General features: G+C 40.5%; 1 protein-coding gene across 3 annotated transcripts in view; it reads right to left on the minus strand.

Moving 5' to 3' along the window:
• HECW2 (HECT, C2 and WW domain containing E3 ubiquitin protein ligase 2) overlaps positions 1–18673 on the minus strand; it is a 162787-nt gene that overhangs the window by 68452 nt on the left and 75662 nt on the right. Inside the window, exons 1-2 of one of the 3 annotated variants that reach the window (XM_065669962.1) lie at positions 12660–12951; positions 7150–7257 (exon numbers count right to left, since the gene is read on the minus strand). In XM_065669962.1, the coding sequence (XP_065526034.1) occupies positions 7150–7257; positions 12660–12699 (148 nt within the window). In that variant the 5' untranslated portion in view covers positions 12700–12951. Of the gene's footprint in view, positions 1–3369; positions 3431–7149; positions 7258–12659; positions 12952–18673 lie in introns of those variants that run through there. The other 2 variants (XM_065669961.1, XM_065669963.1) reach the window with 2 other exon arrangements.

The following is an 18673-nucleotide window of genomic DNA, read 5'->3' on the forward strand; positions in this document are numbered from 1 at the left end:
TTCTAACTCAGTGAATGTGTTTATAAATAGGGTAGGGACAATAACCATGGGTCCCCAGACAGACCACTGAAAAGGCACTCGTTGCAGTGTGCTACACAGACAAGTGTTCCAGGCTCAGAACAATCCCATATGAGAAAACCATGACCTTTATAAAGTTTAATTTAAATGGTCAAATTATATAAAGACTGAATACAAGTAATGAATTATGTTGACAGAACATCCATTAACATTATCCATTTTGGTAAAAACCACTATAAATACCAAACTGTGCTCGTATCTCTAGAAACAAAAACTCCGTGCTAGGGCAGCCCTTAAAAGTGCCATTAAGTTCAATCATTAAACTTGCATCTTTTTTCCTTCAATATCTATTATCTTCTTTAACAAAAAAGGGAGCTTAAAAGTGAACTCTGATAGCTACAAAGTAGGGCCCTTTAAGTCTCAATATGCTATTTTTGCAAAAGTTACAATTTCCTGGAAATGAAGACTGAATATGGAGAACTCCACACAAAACCTCACTTGTCACATAATTTCAGTGTAATCAAACTTGTATCTTACCACATTTTCTGAATACCTCTCATAGTCTACTCATGCTACTAGCCCAAGAGTTTAAGTACAAAACTGACAGCATCTACACAGTCACTGCATCCAAGCATCACAGTGTGGCAGCAGAGGTAATTTAGCCACAGTGGTTGATATGACAAGACTGGCAATCTCAGGATGAATCCCAACAGCTGCCACTACGGATTACTGCTCAAGACATAAAACCATGGCATTGGTAAAGAAAATATATGCAAATCAATATATTTTTCTTGTACTCACAATAATGACTATTATATTAACTATCATAAATAACAACAAAGACATTACACTATACGTAGATTAAGGTGTTTCTTGTTGATAGGACAGTTAATACTCATGGGACCAAGGCTGTAACTTACAAATACAAGTCCAATACAGTCAGGAGGATTCTGGCCTGTGCCTGTAACAATAAACCACGCAGGACCGCTGTAGGAACTTAAGTGTGAGTACACGACCATCCAATCTGCCAAACACTGACCATGTATTCCTGATACAGGGGAAGCGTTGGCTGCATGGGTGCAAGCCACACTCTGTCACTGGCCCCCAGCAGCAGAAAATAGCCACTGGCCCATTTTAACTACTGGAACACATACAGCTTTTAACTTCTGGGTACTCTGCATATGAAGTGCATAAGCACCAGTTACCTGTTGTGTGACAATGACTATACTGTACTGAACCTTCCTCCCATTGCACCCCCAACATGACCTTTCCTTCCCCATGTTGCCGAAAACTGACATGGAAGATGTGGTTTATACATGAGCAGCAGCTTTTATCAACTAATCTTCAAATTCAAGCTTCCTTTCACAGGCTTTTTCTATCACCAGCCTTTCCATGGATCCATTTCAATCCATCTTTCTGCTAGGTCTGTTCTCTGTAAGAAATACCATCATCTCTGTTCTACCACAATGCCCCAAAAGGAGCCCCTGCCATACCAAGCTCAGACTGCTACAGCCAGAGAAACACTCTGCTACCTAAAAATCACTCCTGAGTCAACTGCAGCCTCTTCTTGCATCAGAGACTAAAGGTCCTAGTGTACTTAAGGACCTGAACAGTCTTATGCCATGGTATATAACAGATGACCATACGAAATGCGAAAGCATGAAGCTGTGTTGCAACTTCACATTATTGCAACTTGTTCAGAATAATACCCCCTGAACAACTTGTTCTTTTCTTTTACCAGAGCAGGATGAAAACTGTACCACTACAGCCACGTTTAGCAATCCTGCAGTTTACACAGCAAACAACTTGAGGGAGCCGTCTAGTGAGTCATTGTTTTCCTTCCTCCACATTTTATCAAGCCTCAGAACAGGATGTTTTAAAGCCACCTCTACTATGTGATTAAGGAAACAACATCTTGGGCATAGTGATGCTCAAATTCACCTTCTTGAATCTCTACAATGACTGTGTTCCCTTTCACGCTTACATGGCACTTTTGCTCCTTCTGTAGGGAAACATACATTCTGTATGTATGCCTCCATACTGGTTGGCTCTGCATTTCAGAGCCACTCACTTTGTCTCGAGGTGACAGCTTAAGGACACCAGCCGTTACTGATGGTGAGCTGGACTTTCTATTTTGCAAGCATTTTCCTTCTCCTTTGCATACGCTTCCCCCACTTCCCTTTCCTCAGTCACTCCACTCAGATCCTGCTTGTACTTCTGGAATGCATTAAATTCATTTCTCATTATTTCACTGACGATTCCTTTGATTCCCCTTTCTCAGGGCAGAGTCCACAGATTGTTCTGGTGTTGATTTTTGTCTAAAGTAAGTAAGAGTTTTCTTTGATCATCCTTGTTTTGCTAATTTTGGATGCTTTGTGGGGAATTAATGTCTGGTTTTAGCAGGAAGGTGATGAGACTCTCCCTGCCCGTCTTTCTGCAGGTTGCTTGATCCGAATAGAACAGATGGCAAACTGTGCCTTTACATGTTAGTTGGGAAATAGGAGATGCTGAATCCATAGGGAGGGATTTTAAGAATGGAATGATGGGAAAATTGAGTTTCAAAACTAAGGATACACAGTAATGTAAAAATCAGAAAAACATTAATCCAAGGCCTGCCTTAAAACGTAAGTATAAATTCCACAATCCTCAGTGAAGCTCAGTAAGTTTACAGTTATGCTCATGGAAAAACACCTCCCCAAATTAAGGCGTAAGATGCTTTTCTTAAAAAATACAAATCTGAGGATTGCAGAAGGAATCTGAGGCCAAATCCAGCTGACTCCCACTGATTAACATTAATGCAATTAAATTGGAAATACTCCTTCTGCACAAGATTCACTTGCATATGGCTTGTTAGCGAGCTTATGAGCCTCTGCACTTCGCCCTACGGAGATATTACATTACTGGTGAAAAGATGTAACATCCCTAAGCTTTGAGACTCCTAGAGAAAAACCACAACCATAGTCTTTGGGGTAACATGCATGCGGCCTGATTTCATCATTCAACGTTAGTAACACCTGTTCCTTTCCTTGCCAAGAAAGCAGGCAACTCCAGGCCAGTTCTGGCTATAAAAAACTAAAGGATTAATGTAGTTACAGCGTAAGTGTTAAGAAGCATCTTCAGTTCTCATTGTCAGAGCTGGTTCAAGGCTTCTCAGGCTTGCAGCAAACATCCCCCTCCTCTCCTTGTGTATAGGTAGAGCATGGAGCCTACCAATCATGTAGGTATAGCAGTATAGAGGCAGTGGCAACTAAGCACTGTCTGTGCTCCAAACACGAAACAACTCCAAGCCAGAAAACCCTGCAGTGACATAAGCCCAACTCTAACTCAGTTATATACCTAGCTTACCATTACCTGCTGGAGCTTCTCTACACATCAGAGCACAAGTGATAGAAGACTGGGTCAAAAGTAATGTCATCAAGTTCAAGTAGAAGACTTGCAAGTCTCTGCACCAGAGGTGGAAGGACCCTGTGCATCACTATGGCTTCTGAACAGACTGCAAGATGAAAAGGAAATGGCCTCAGGATGGACACCAAGCTGAATGTGTGTTCTCATCGCTAATACAACAAACCACCTCACAGGCTACATTAGAAGAAGTGTGACCAGCAGAGAGATGGAAGTTACTGTCCCCCTCTACTTGGTACTGGTGAGAAATACTGTGCCTAGTTTGGGGTCCCTAGCTTCAAGAGCATGGAGAGAATGAAGAGGGGACAGCAGAGGGCTAGAAAGATCGTTGGAATGGCGAAAATGTGACCTATGAGAAGAGGCTGAAGGAGCTGGCCTTGCTTAGTCTGGTGAAGAAGAGGTTAAGGCAAGACAAATATTAGAAACACAGTTGTTTCCAGTTCTATCAGAAGATTTTAAAAGTGGCAATGGCTCCAGATTTAAGCATTGGCCATTCAGACTGTGTGCCAGAAAAACCTTTTCAGCTGGAACAGTACTACAGCACTGGAAAAGGTTACCTACAGCATCTGTGAAATCGCTGTCCTTGAAGGTTTTCAATACTGTGCTTTACAAACCACAGCTGACCAGGTCAAGTGCCAGATAGAGCAGGAGGTTGGATGTAACCAGAATTCCTACACTGTGATTAGTCTCCAAATGAATTTAGATTGATCCATTTTGTCCATACTGGTCCCCCAGACATTGTTCCCTCTTACTGGAGATGGCACTTCATAAATTCAGGGACATTGCTGCTACATCTGGGATTGTTCTTCACCGTCTTCTTTCATTCATAGAGAAGCATAGTCAGGTTGCTACTGGTCTGCTGCATGTCATTACTGAGAAGTGAATACGACAAACCTCTAGTACCATGACCTGTATCTGATATATTCTGCCTCTTATCAAAGGTATTTCTAAGCACAAGAAATCTACAACTGTAGAATTCTTTCCAAAGTTGGAAAATAATGGCAGATTAAAGCATAAGAGGTATCTTAACTTCAACAATCAGGTACATATGTGCTCCATCCCTGGCAGTGTTCAAGGCCAGGTTGGATAGCACCTTCAGTATCCTGGTCTATTGAGAGGTGCCCCTGTCCATGGCAGGGGGCTGGAACTATATGATCTTAAGGTCCTTTCCAAACCAAACCATTCTATGATTCTATACTTACTGGGGATGTGAGCCTCCCTGATTGCCTCTTCCTCTACCTCCCTTCCTGTAACAACTGCATCACGTGCAGTGGTACAGTGAGAGTACAAATTATATCAGCACCATGGCAGGAGAAAGATGCTAACAAGGGAGCTAAGTTCACCTCTGTGCCTGGAACAGGCTGAGCAGTGACACTGCCTGCAGAGCATGGTGAGAACCCTGCCAGCACAGCTCTTTCCACACCCAGCCTGGTGCTGCACCACAGAGGCAGTAACACTGTGGTTGCACCTGAACTGCACAGCCACCTGCTGCCTGTGCCTGGGCTGTGATTTAGTGATCTGAGGGATAAAAAAGAAAGAAATAAAAAGAGCAGCTGCCTGTATCAGAGGTGTTTCAACACCTATAAGCTACAAGAAAAAGCATTGCTGAGCAAACATGGCCATGTATCTGTAGAGCTTCTAGTTTAAAAAGTGGAATCAGAAATTCAGTTAAGTATTTCAGTGTCATTTTTGATGTCTCACTAGAAACACAGGTGTCACTGGTGACATATTTATCTGCCATACTTTGTGCTATAGCAACAGATGCTCATAAACATTCCTTTTTACAGTTCTCAGCTGCTGCTAATTGCTTGTCTCTCGTTCATTGTATGGAGGCAGAGCTGTTCATCAGTAAAGCTAACCACAATCAAAAAACGTATTTCCTGCATTCTATCAGTTGGTTGCAAAATGCAAAGTCAGTTTCAACTGATTTTAAGTCAAAACTACAGATTCGTGAAGCATTAGCCTAGGCTACCACATGAACTCAAGAGCTTCATCTCCATGCATCATGGAGCAACACGTAACTGGCTAAAAGATCAAAACATCCTTGAAGTCAAACTGCCCATACTGGTAACAATACTAACAGAGTATATGTAGAAGAAAGACAAGGCAATGAACTCTCCTAACATTCCTTTTAATCTGCTTTAATATACGACTGTCTTTGGCTCCAGGAAAGTTAATTATCTTGATGTTTATTATTCTTCTTGATCTTTATCGTCAGTTCAATCATTTTTCCTGTAATGAACTCCTGAAATTGGATTTAATTTTATCCTATTAAAAACTTGGCAGGATTCAATGATGAGTTCTAGAAATAAGAAGTTTTCATAAGTATTTATAGTACAGGGTACGCAACACCTCTTGAAATACATGTACTGCTGTTATGCCCTTTATTTAGAATAAAAATTCCTGCCAAGACCTACAGTTAGCAGCCCTGCAGTGTACAGTGAAGTAACAGAGTGGGAGTATTTCTACTTATTTATTTATTTATTTGTGAGGGAGGATTCATTGCTGTGAGGCTAAACAGGTGGTAGAGCAGCTCACAGCTCTTTTGGGACTGATTGCCACTTTGATGCTTGGTATATCAGGGTTTCCAGCAAGCTCAGACATAACATCTTGGGATTAAAGAAGTTAATTTCTTTAGGGGGTCACATACTCTAGATGGTAAGATCGCTTCTTTTCACCAAAGAGCAAAAAAACAAACCAAACCAAGCAAATGAAAGGCACACAGCAGAGTGGCTTAGCTTCCTATAAACCCTGGCAACTAATGAAGTGGCAGAGCATCTGGTTTAAAGCTTGGCTACCAATACTGCTTATGGAGATCAGCTGAAGCCTTTTTCTTCCAGTCACATAAAGGTCTGGTATTTCCAAATTGTCTAGTGGATTTCCCAGCACAACAAAACTTTAGCTGAGAAATCCTGGTGTAACTGGACAAGAGGCTGGCATTTCCTAGAGACAAATCTAACCTTCATACTAACAAACATTAGCAAGCACTACTAGCTTATTACAATTTCCTTCAAGTGCATTTACTATCAATGTTTGTCCAGCTGAAATGTTAAACTTCTTGGGAAGGGACTTCATCTTTCAATGTGTATATACTATACGGCATTGCAAAAGGCAATTTCTTCCTCCCTTAAACTGAAGCACACTAAGAATATCCTTATGTTCTAGTTTCACCTGGGATACAGTTAACATCATGCTCAGTACATAAACTGGGGGGAGCGGGCTGGGAACCACCAGTTGCTGCTTGGGTAGGGCTGGGTATGAGTCAGTGGGTTGTGAACAATTACACTGAGCATCACTTGTCTTTCTGGGGCTTTACTTCTCTCTCTCTGTTATCTCTCTTTTCATTACTACTGTTGTTTTTATTATATTTTACTTTATTTCAGTTATTAAACTGTTCTCATCTCAACCCACAGGTTTTACCTTTTTCTGATTCTCCTGCCTATCCTATCAGGAAGGAGGAGAAGAAGTGAGCAAGCAGCTATGTGGTACTTAGTTAAAAGCTGGGGTTAAACCATGACACCCTAGAATACAAATGTACATCTAAGCTCAACTCCATTTTTGTAACAACCAGCAGATGCACTGGAAAATGCTGCCCTTAGAGCAATATGACCAAACCCTTTCATTTATCAGAGGGATTGAAGAAATGGGTATCAAATGCCATCCTGTCGACTTGCCTTGACACAAAAGAATGCTTGCCTTTTGATATGCATTGGAAAAATAGGTACTCACATTCCATAAAATAGGGGCCAGGTTCAATTCGCCATACAATTTGTCCTTTTTGTGTGCCGGTCACTCCTCGGTTCTTGGAATCCCAGAAATTGGCTGGAGAGTTCTCATCTGAAAGAGGAAATTAAAATATCTGTAGTATCAGTAGTATTTATGAGAGCAGTTTTCTCAGGTTTCTGTTCCAAGAGACTCAGATACAAAAAATTACTTGCATTAAAAAGAAATTAAATTAAAAAAGAATCAGAATAACTGGCAAAAGATAAATGGATTCTCTTTCATGGTTTTTAGTTGGATCAATTTATGCAGAGTGAGCAGACATACATACAGCCAAAGTAAACATATGGTTTCCTGTAAGAGATGACCTGCCAAGGTAAGGTATTAAATTCCAAAACTTCCCTTACTCAACAGAGAGACTGTTGGGAGCAGAGCTCACTGAAACTTCATCACAGAGTTTACCTACCATTTTATACAGTGGTGCTGCTCTGCAATATGAAAATCTAACATTCATTCCCTAGCTAGGAGTACAGAATTGCAACTTGAGGTATCAAGACTTACTTCAGTTTTTAATATCCTGTGCTTCAGAAACTAGTAAGAATATTCTTATACATACACCAAAATATCTGACACTTTCAGTCTTCTGACAGGACAGTATTATTCCTTATCAGTGAAGTTCAGTTACAGGATCAAAGTGCAAACCAGTCACTTACTAAGCCAGGCATACAAAAGCAATTCACCAGAATACATTCGAAAGAGAATGGAGAAACAAACAGTAAGTATCTGCAGATCAGCTTAGCAGTATCAGTATTTTCCTCTCTTGAACTAAACTTTTGGTCCTAACAGTAACAAACAGAGGTCTCAGGGTTTATTTTTCATTTACCAGTTTGCATTCAGGCACCCAGAACACTGTATGAATGACAGAAAATCAGAGTGAACAGCTGTCTGAAAGGGCGCAAAGGTTAGTTACAATCTCACAGAGGAAACCAACATAAATCCAACTTAACTCGTTTACACAGAGAAGTCCTTTATGCTAAATCAAGCCTAAATCAAAATGTTTTACAAGTGCATATAGGCAGCTGTTTCATAACTACACAATTATACCTGCAGCCTCAAATACATCATTCAAATTCTTTCCAGTGGTACTTGATATCCCTTAAAGATAAAAATACCCCAACTCTATGTGGGTTACAATGGCACTTTAACTGAAACAATACGCTGCTGACTTATTTATTTACTTCTTTATTCTCCTAACCCAAGGCCCCACTATTATCCCACATAGACAGAACTCTGGGAAGCCATGAGATACAGCTTAATTTGCAGCGAATCTACATTAGTGCCTATTTTGGTCCACCATACAAATGTGGTTATCCAAACCCCAAACCACTGCTACCAAAAGCGAGCAGATTTAAGAGTTCCACAGTTACCTGAAACAGATAGCTTTAAATTATTCAGTGTTCTCATTACATCTACGTAAATAAAGGTGTACTGTATGACAAAAAAGCCCCACCTCCCCTAACATGCTATAGTTCTTCCCAATTTCTGAATTTCTGTATTTAATCAATTGGAGAAGAGTCTGCTCATAATTCTAAGCAGAAGGACAGATACTTGGTGTGTTATAACCATAAACATTATCTTTTTTATTCTTAGCTTATTAAACAAATGAAGGAATCTGAAGCAATTAAATAGGCCTTTAACAGTGAGATTATTATGAGACATTAAGGCACAATAAATTGTTCTTTGTGTTTTTAAAAGCCAGGAACTAAGTCAATAGTAGTTTTCACACGGCTATCAGTGAGCTTCAGAAAAAGTCCTACACGAACAGAGTCTTGAATTCTGAGCTGACAGTTACAGGAAAGGAGAACACTTTCTTACACCTTATCTAACAAAATCCAACACTTAAGGAAGTGCCTGGATTTTAAGCCCTTTCATGAAGGAACAGTCTCCTTTACAGCAATGAAGCCTAAACCATGGATACTCTGTCCACAGGCACACTGCCATTGCAACAGAAGGTGGTGCAGACAGAGGGATGAGAAATGCTGACAGACCACTGCCTGTCGGCAATGGACTCAAATTACAGAATTTATTCTGGATGGCTTTGGTTTTCTTCTGAAACAGATTTTGTTATCTATTCACACAAGGGGAAAAAATAACATTACTAATGCATATGGAAAAATAACTTTGAACATGGACTTTTAGAAACTGAACAGAAAAAAAACCAAACAGCACGAAAACATTGAAGTACACCATGTCACTGGAATTTACTTATCAACACAGCAATAGAGTTAACAGTGATAGTCTCAGTAAGGTTAAGCTATGCAAAATCAAAACCAAAAACCAAATCAAAATAAAAAGAAAGTGTTTGATAGCAGAAAAAGCAGTGTCACCACCACCACTACCTCATCCCTCCTCTCCCCCAAAACATATATATGCATGTACGTGTGTATATACACACACATGCTACATATATATATATATGTATGTATATTCCATAGGGAACCTCAATTCTGAGAAGTTCAGCTACCCTTTTAGCACATAATTGTTACTGTTTGTGAAACTGGCAGCTGTTCCAGAATCTGGGCCAAAGAGTAGATATAAATATCTCTTCCCAGAACATAAAATATGCAACAAAATACTGTCTTACTGCACTGGCATCTTGTCCACTGAGTCTACACTTCTGAAATAAATAAAACCATGCAAGTTGCACAGTATCTTTCTGTCCTCAATAATTCTTACACACAAAATAATACATACATTTCTCAGAGCTGCAAGCCTGCCCAAATCAGTGTATGTGAGACATATTCTACAATGAAAAGTGGCTAGTAATAAAAATATCACTGTGTGGAACTTCACACTGACCAGTTTTGAAATCGCTGTGAAGCAAATGCGTTCCGAGTAATGATGTTTTCTTTATTAAACTGCTGTGCAATCAGTTAAACCTGAAGTCAGGAACTGAACTAATTTTTTCCACTTTCAGACTTCACCATCATTACCAATGGCATCTGCAACACCGACAGCCTGTGCCCTCCATGTCAGCACTGTAGCTACCCGCCCCTGTCCACAGCTCTCCCCTGACATGAGAGCAAACAGGCTGCAGTTTCCTCTGGCATGTGTCAATTCAGTATGGCTATCTTACGTGAAAAGCAATAAAGAAGTACACGTAATAGGTTTTCACAATAAAATTATGCCCATGAAAGAGTAAGAGCCATAAGAAGCTCCAGTACACCCATGCCTTTTCTGTACTGGAGGCCCAGAGCTGGATGCAGCACTCAGATGTTTCACCAGTACTGAGCAGACAGAAAGGCCACCTCCCTTAACCTGCTGGCTAAGGCTCTTCCTAATGCAGCCCAGGAGCAAGTGGGTGACCTGGGTGCACTGTTTGTTCGTGTTCAACTACTTGGCCCCCAGGACTTCCAAGTCTTTTTCTGCAAAGCTGATTTCCAAAGCTCCCTGTTTCTCCAGCCTGTCTGAATGGCAGCACAATCAACTGGTTTATAAACTGCTACTCCCAATTTTGCATGAGGATATTACGGGAGTTTGAAGGCCCTGCTAAATCAGTGTCTGACATCAGGGGTCAGGAGGCTTCTGTGGAGTCCGCATCTTGTTCTTTGTGTCTGACTGCTTTCATTATTTCTGTCTTAGGAAAAAAGATGAACTACCTGAAATCCATCACCTTTGGAGTCAACTTGCATAGCTGAAATCAACAAATAAATAAACAAACCAGTAAGATACAGTATTTCATAAGACAGTTAAACAAGGTAGGACTGGTACCAATTAATATCTGAAGCAAGCTTTATAGTCCCAGAGCAAAGACTGATCATATGCAAACCAATGCTTATCTTCTCATCCCCATTTCTGCGGTCAGTAGTGTTAAGTTATGCGATAAAAGGCTTGTCTCCGTGAATACAAAGGACTTTTATTCTTCAAATACAGAAACATTACAGAAGTCATGAACTCCTAGTGTGGAAACATCACAGATTGCTTAGTGCATAGGGAAAAAATTTAACAGTCCCCTACAGCAACCCAAGACCTTCAAACTTTTACATGCTGAACTCTTTTCTGTAACACATTTAGAAAGATGCTTATATGCAGAGCTCAGGGAGAAGGTGAAGGTGATGCTTAACAGATTCTGAATGTCACTGAACAGTTTTAATCATACACAGTTTCAGTATTTTCATCTTTCACTACCATATATGGCCATTGTAATTCACAGCTCTTGAAAAATCCTTGCAGTTTGGCTCAGAAGAGATCAATCATATTTGTAACACCACATCGCTGCATAATTCTGGGATTTACATCCCAATCTCAGAGGGTTTTTATCCCTTTCTGGAAGACGTTTTATTCAAGATCTTTTGATGTGCTTGTATTGTTTATTCTTAATTTGAAAATACTGACCTCCTTAACATTTTAGGTTAATGTTAATGAATTCTTGGGCACTGAAGAAGATGCATGTGATGCATACAGTTATCAAGAGAGGTGTCTGTACTCAGCCTGGGGAAGCTTATAAAGCATCAGTCGAAATGTCAGGTGTTCTCTTACAGTATGTATCGGAGGAGCTGGAAGGCTGGTAGATAGCAAGGCTATGAATAGTTTTGTCTCAAGCTGAGATTCATGGATCTGCCTCTAGTTTCTCTCGTAAGCATACTATTGAGAATAGTCATCTTTAGCCTATTTTACTTTGTCATTTCACTCAGCCTCTAAAAGTAACAGGTTTGTAGTTAATGGGCATCAGAAGATATTTTGTAACTGAATTTTGAGCCAACCATCATGAGATCTCTAGGATGCAAAACAGATATCTGATGAATCTGATGTACATACGTTTTACTGCATGACTTCCAAAACCTCACTCCTGGTGCCAATAAGTGCACTCTGCTTTTTGGTGTAAGCACAGAAGTCCAAGAGGTAAAACAGACTTCCACCAAAATGTGAGACTAATAAAGAGTCCTTACTGTGGATTCTGAGCCACTGACTGGAGAAGCTTGTAACACTAACTTTTGTGCAATATTTTCACTTTGGTAACCTCTAATAATTTTAATCCTATAAATACTAAAAGAATCCAAACCCAACCGTGGGTAATCATTAAAAGAGCAGAATAAAGTTTACTGAACTAATGAACTAGATCAATTTCACTCAAATACACTTAGAAGCAATTGAAAACTGCATCAGGACACGTTTAAAGGAGAAAATAAATTTTGTCACCTGAGGCCTCACTCCTTTTCTGGAAAGCCAGCAAGTAAATTAACAATTTCAAGGCAGAGCTTCCACTGCAAAGAATTACTATAATAAATCGCATTATGTGAACCTTTATAAAACACAAGACATTTCAGTGACTACTGTCCAAACAAATATTTACCCACCACTACATACAACTTATGTTCTGTGAAATCGCCATCTCTGTCTGTGAACAGTTCACAGGCTTTCTGGTCTAACCAAAACGTATCTCAGGGAAGACAGCACTAGTGTATGCAGTACATCACTTAAGTTAAAGATCAACACTTAGTTGCACCTTCTAGCCTTACCTGTCCATTCCAAACGATGCCTGTGGATCCTAGACTGCATTCCTCCATCTGAGACAGATTAACAAACTGAAGAATAAAATAAAATTAATGTTTTATAGGCTGGATCCTGAAAATAGCATCCCTGTTCCCAATCACAAGCAGTATTTTCCACAAAAGTTGCCTTCTGGACCCTGCAGCTCAAGTTTGGAGCTCTGCATTAGCACTGTTGTATAATCTCAGTTCCACAAGGCGCGTCTGTCCTCTCCCTTCCTCTTGTCATTTGAAGGAAAAGGTTTTGGAAGGATGTTCTCAAACTCCCTGGCAGTTTCTAACAGTGACACACAATCGTCTGCCTCCTCTCCTTTAATGAAGGGTTTATCTAGGTTCAAGCAGCCAGTGTTAAAACATATGAAGTATTACGTCCTTCAAGCTCAGCTATTTGCAGCCACTCCCCTCTGAAGGGTACAGGATGCCGAAGCCCCATCCTCCCTCCACTTCCTTCCTTGCCTTTTCCATGGGAGGATTCCTAAGCACAGCCACGGCCCCGCAGCATGGGGCGGGCTGATGTAAACAGGAGGATGATTAAATCCTAGAAATGATGGCAAGGCAGCCACAGCAGCAAGCACAGCGGGAGCTCACTGGAAGTGCTGGCTTTTGTTTACTCAGTGTTTCACTCTCCCACATGACTTCCCCACAAATGCAGTTATTTCAGAGAAGACCAGACTGCTCTGTGACATTTGGAAGGGATGAAGCTGCCTTTAAACCAGGATAACTCTGCACTGGGTACTCCTGGGTGGGCACATAAGCAGGTGGCAGAGAGCTGCTTTTGGTACCTCTACCTCTTTCAGGTTGGTGAATGCCACCTTAGTGAAGGAGCTCTGCCAAGGCTCTCGATGCTAGATCATCTGACTGCTCACAAGCCTGATGGATGCTGACTGCTGACCTACAACTCTCTCAACTTACAGCAAGGACCCAAACCATGTCAAAGCCGCCCCAGTACTGCAAGAACAAAAAGGGTACTTAAAAGGTATCCTTCACAGCACACACTTCATGAAATTGCACACTTGTAGAGCACTAGGTTCAAGCTCTCAAGGCAAATCCTGGCTTCTCTAATAATAATCGGATAACAAAAAAGGGGGGATGACACCTCCATCATTTCGAGTATGAATGTTTATTCATATTCATGTGTTGTATGCTTATTCATACTCAGCTTAGAGACTCAAACAAATGCTCCCAGTTTAAGAAACCAAGACAGACTCTGCTAACAAAGAGCTGAAAGATACAGTATTACTTTATGTTTGCATAAGCCCCTCTAGGAACTGTATTTTCAAGGGACAGGAGGGGAAAGAACACCAGAACTGGACTACTTTAAGAGAAATTTAAACATCACTGTGTACTAAATGTTTGGAAACATTCTCCCTTGAATGGCAACAAAGCAAAAAGTTGAAAACAGCAAAATTCTTGGACAGTTTCAAAAGCTGCCTAAGCAGCTACTAGATCCTACTACATGGTATCACAGATCTCTTTGCTCTTCATAACACTTTGGAAAACTTGGATGGTAATGAAAATACAAGACACAAACCATCAGCTGAGAAAAGCAAGGGCAGAAAAAAAAGAGGTTGTGGAACGTACAACAGATGCTCCTCCAGCCTCACATAGGAGAGTATTGGTTGCTGGGGTTGTCGAAGGTGATGGCACACTGTCAGAGGCTCCTGGGTGACACCTGAACTCCAACCTGGACAGAAGTATCTGCATTCAGATGACACATTACTGCTGCGTTAGCAGTGAAAGATCATCATCATCTAAATTCAAGTATCTAACATCACAACCCAGGGTCAAAAGAGCAGGGAGGTGTTTGTTTCTCACTGCACAGCAGCAATTTGTTCCCTTGCTCAACCAAAATTAAGGTTCACATACCTCCACTTGCTGCCCCTGCACTGTGGGCAAGAGGAGGAAAGACTCCAATTACATTCCCTCAGGTGCCCTCCGTGACACCTACATACCACAGATTATGTTGCTGGTATTTATTGCACTCTATTACTTTATACAGCAAGAGCAAATGTTCATTTTTACACCTGTGACTGAGAGGATGGTCAGGAATAAGCTGTATTTCTCTAACACTTCACTCCTACTTCAGCTGCAGAAGCATAGCAAAGGCAGAAGCCAAACCATACACCCCATCCAAACACTAAATAATGAAACCTTTCTGCTATTGAAGCTTAAATTAACAGAGTGCAAGATCCTTGCTCTCATTTTCATACACAGCCTTTATCCTGACATTGCCCATTAGGTGGACTGTTTCCTCCTTTTTCAGGAATTATGCCACTGCATTTTGTTTCCTTCTATATGTAACACTTCAATGTGGGGATCAGAGCACCTCCATGTGCCCTCACATAATGGGATACTTCAAGGCACAGCAGCAGCTCAAAGGATTAGTTAACTAGAATGCACAAGAAAGATATTGCAAAAAAAAAGAAATACCATTTTTGTCAGACATATGTCACAGTACAATGGCAGGAATAAAGTGGAATTCCATTTCTCTATATTCAAAGAAAAGACATCATTGAAATTCAAAGCATTTAAAGACAAAAATAAACCCTTTCACCCATCTCACTGGCAAAAATTCAAAAGCGTAACAATAGGAAGGAAATGACCTCAAGCTTAACCTCTTTCCTGAAAATCTTACTAATCCTCATCCATAAAATGATGTACATTTCATTCCCATCTACACTTCAGGTTTCACAGATGTGCCATTCTCATGGCACAAGTGCTTTGTGCACCATGGATCACTGGCCAGATGATAAAGCTCATGTGGAAGGCAGATGCTACCCAACAAGCATACACAGCACTTGGGTGTAAGACTGGATATTACAAGAAAGAGATAATGTTAGACAAAAAATTAAGCTAGAGAACAATACTGAATAAACTCTGACAGATGGTGCAGAATGCCCTAAGACATAAAGACCATTAGATAATTGATTGTATTGCAGAAAACTCCCTACACCTTTGCAAAATGCTATTAAATCACTTACCGTTTAGTTAAGTGAGGTCCAGCTGGCTGTATGTGGGGGTAAATACAGCATGGGGGATGCTGTATTTACCCCCACATACATGTACATGACAAACCTCCTCCTGAAGGAAGGAGCTGAGGCAAGAGCTGCACCACCTCTCATGTCAACTCACAACCATCTCAGCTGCTGATGGTTTGGCAAAAGTGACATCTGCAGAAGATAGAAACAGCCTGTTCCTCAGGGGGAAAGCAAAAAGCAGTGACCACCAGCCAGGGAACAGTTTGAAAATCCAGATTTAGGCCGCCAATGGCTACTGAAGTTGGTCTGCACTTAAAATCTAACAGACTAGACCAACTCAGTGGGCTACTGTACTATAACAATTAGCGAATGAGAGGATAGGAAAGATGAAAGCGATACACTGAGGAAAACGAGAGCCTGTCTCTCTCCTGCAGCGTTATCCTTGACACCTGCACAAATCTTTTGGTTTTCCTTTTTTCAACACTTCCTTGTGACTCACACCTTGATAAAAATATGACACAAACCCACCTTCACAACCGTAATTCCTTTCAATACATTCTCTCTGACATATCCACTTCTTCACCATATCCCCAAACACATCCCAACACTCCCACAACCTTGTAGCCTAGAGGTGATTATCTCCTGCTTTTAATGGTATCTAACCCAAGGAAACCAAACAACCCCTCTGTGTGTACAAGTATCCTAAAGGCCAGTTATTCTGGGAGAGGACAAATCTAGAAACACAAGCCATTTTTCCTAATAAACTGTAAAAGGTCATTTTACCGTGTAAATACTGTCAGAGCTAAATTGATAAAAAAGGCTTTTCTGCGCCGTATTTAATGTGCCAGTCTAAGTTTATTGTGGAAAGTTTTCATCATTTTCCTTCTCAACCGCAACCTTATATGGTGTCAGATAAGCACTTGTTTGCTGGCGGCATATGAGCTGCTGAGCTTGCTTGAGCCTCACACAAAAGAGGATTGCAGCTTCCCAAGAATCAAGGGCATGCCCTTTTACCTGTGACCACATTCCCATTGCAAGTCTATGCCAGAAATACTAGCAAATATAACAAAGTATTCCTGCTGTGGAAGACATGATACCAGCAAAGCTGTGCTTTTGTCAACACAGCCTATCCTGCCCCCGGATAGATTCTGTTGGTAAATAAACATTACCAACAAAAGCACAATTTTGCTAGTGCAGCTGCACTTACAGAGAAGGCTTTCTCTGGTGTGACTGTCTTGGTACAGATCATATGTAATCTCATAGCCAGGGGAAAAAGTGAAGGATCATTTATTTCATGGCCTTCATGCTGGTTTTAACAGACCAGCAGCACCTGGTCATGTATGCAGACACCCAAGGCAGAAAGGTACCAGAGAAACTGGGCAGCTTGTTTTGTGTTTGTTGTTTGGGTTTTTTTCTGGTCAAACATTTCTGATGTGGAAACAGTAGAAATCACTTCAGGAAGAGCCAGATGGTTATGACAGCCCTGCCAGGTCTACCACTGGGGTGGTAAACCCCATCCCTCTTCCCTCCTTCACAGTCTCAAAAAGTACTTAGAACAATTCCTCCTCTGCAATAGCATCACTATTATACTTCACCCTGCTGCTACTGTACAACAACAGTATGTAGTTTAACTTTCTAAGAATAGGAATATTCAGGCTAGTTTAAAGTTTGAATAGGAATATTCAGGCTAGTTGAAAGTTTGGTCACCAGTGAGTGGCCTGTAATATACAGGAAATCAGATGTAACAATCTCTTCTGGGCTTAATTTTGGTAAAATTTAGGCTCATTTGAGAACCATTACTAGCTCATAAGCTAACCTCAAGTACACTTTATTCCACATTTTTGAAGACTTACTCTTCAAAAGGAGGTTTTTCTTGTGGAACAGGCAGTGAACATAACTGCAGTAACTAAGAGACCTTAAAATAGAGTCAAGAAGACTGTGTGCTATTTTTAGTGCTTTTTTGGTTTGCAAATCTAAAAATAAAACACCATTTTGAATCACTATGAAATGTACATCTGCCCTTTAAACATCTTACGCATCACCGAAATGCACATGTATAAAGCACACCAGGCTAGAAGAGATTTTTGAAACATACATGTTATTTTAAGTCTGTATTTTGAACCTGTTGCAAGAGTCTTTTGTTCTATTTATGAAATTTTAAAATCATCTACCAAACAAGTACTTGGCAATTGCCCACCAAAACTTATGGAAACATTAGGCTCGAGTACACACCTTTTTCTCCAGATTACATTTTGCAATATACCTCATGTTAGCTCCCCATGAAGCAGAGTAGGATTTATTGCCAGCACATTTGCTATTACTGATCTGCAGGTTTGCAAAGAACATTTTCTAGTTTCCCCCTTTCCCTTTTGTCCATCCTTCTGCTCCCTTTTTATTTTTCCTTCTGCCACTCATACAGTAGAAGAAACTATCTCAAATTTACACAGGACTTATAGTAGTTCTGGTACATTATTATCAGAAACCCTGTCAGTGGCGAGATGGGTACCCTAAGAAGCATCTAAAGCAAGTATCAAGCCTGTTACTACCTGTATAATAAGCTATAAAACTTCCTGTCCTAATTATCAGGAGCCATCCCCGCCCTAATTATCAGCAGCCACCCTATTTCCTATGCCCTACAAATTAATGATATGAGAGTACTAAAAAAAGACACATAAACTTTGCAAAAGCTTTTTTATAAGTATTGTGTTTATTTCCTTTTTCATCCTCTGGTCCTGAAACTGAAATTATGATATAGTGTAAGAAATTATAATTTATTAACAAAGCTTTCACATTAATAAATTTATCAAGTCAAAAGTCTTTATCAAGACAGATGATCCTTAAAACTGCTGGAAAGCCAGCACTAGTTATAGATCACAGTAACCAGCAATCATATTAAAAGCCCTATTCTAACTTACTCAAGTGACACAAATCCCTCAATTACTGCAATTATCTTCTACAAAAGCTGACCTGTATTCACTGCTGCAATACCCATTTGGCGTGCCTTTT

This window comes from Lathamus discolor, chromosome 3 (genome assembly GCF_037157495.1).
Source record: "Lathamus discolor isolate bLatDis1 chromosome 3, bLatDis1.hap1, whole genome shotgun sequence".
NCBI classification, from domain to species: domain Eukaryota; kingdom Metazoa; phylum Chordata; class Aves; order Psittaciformes; family Psittacidae; genus Lathamus; species Lathamus discolor.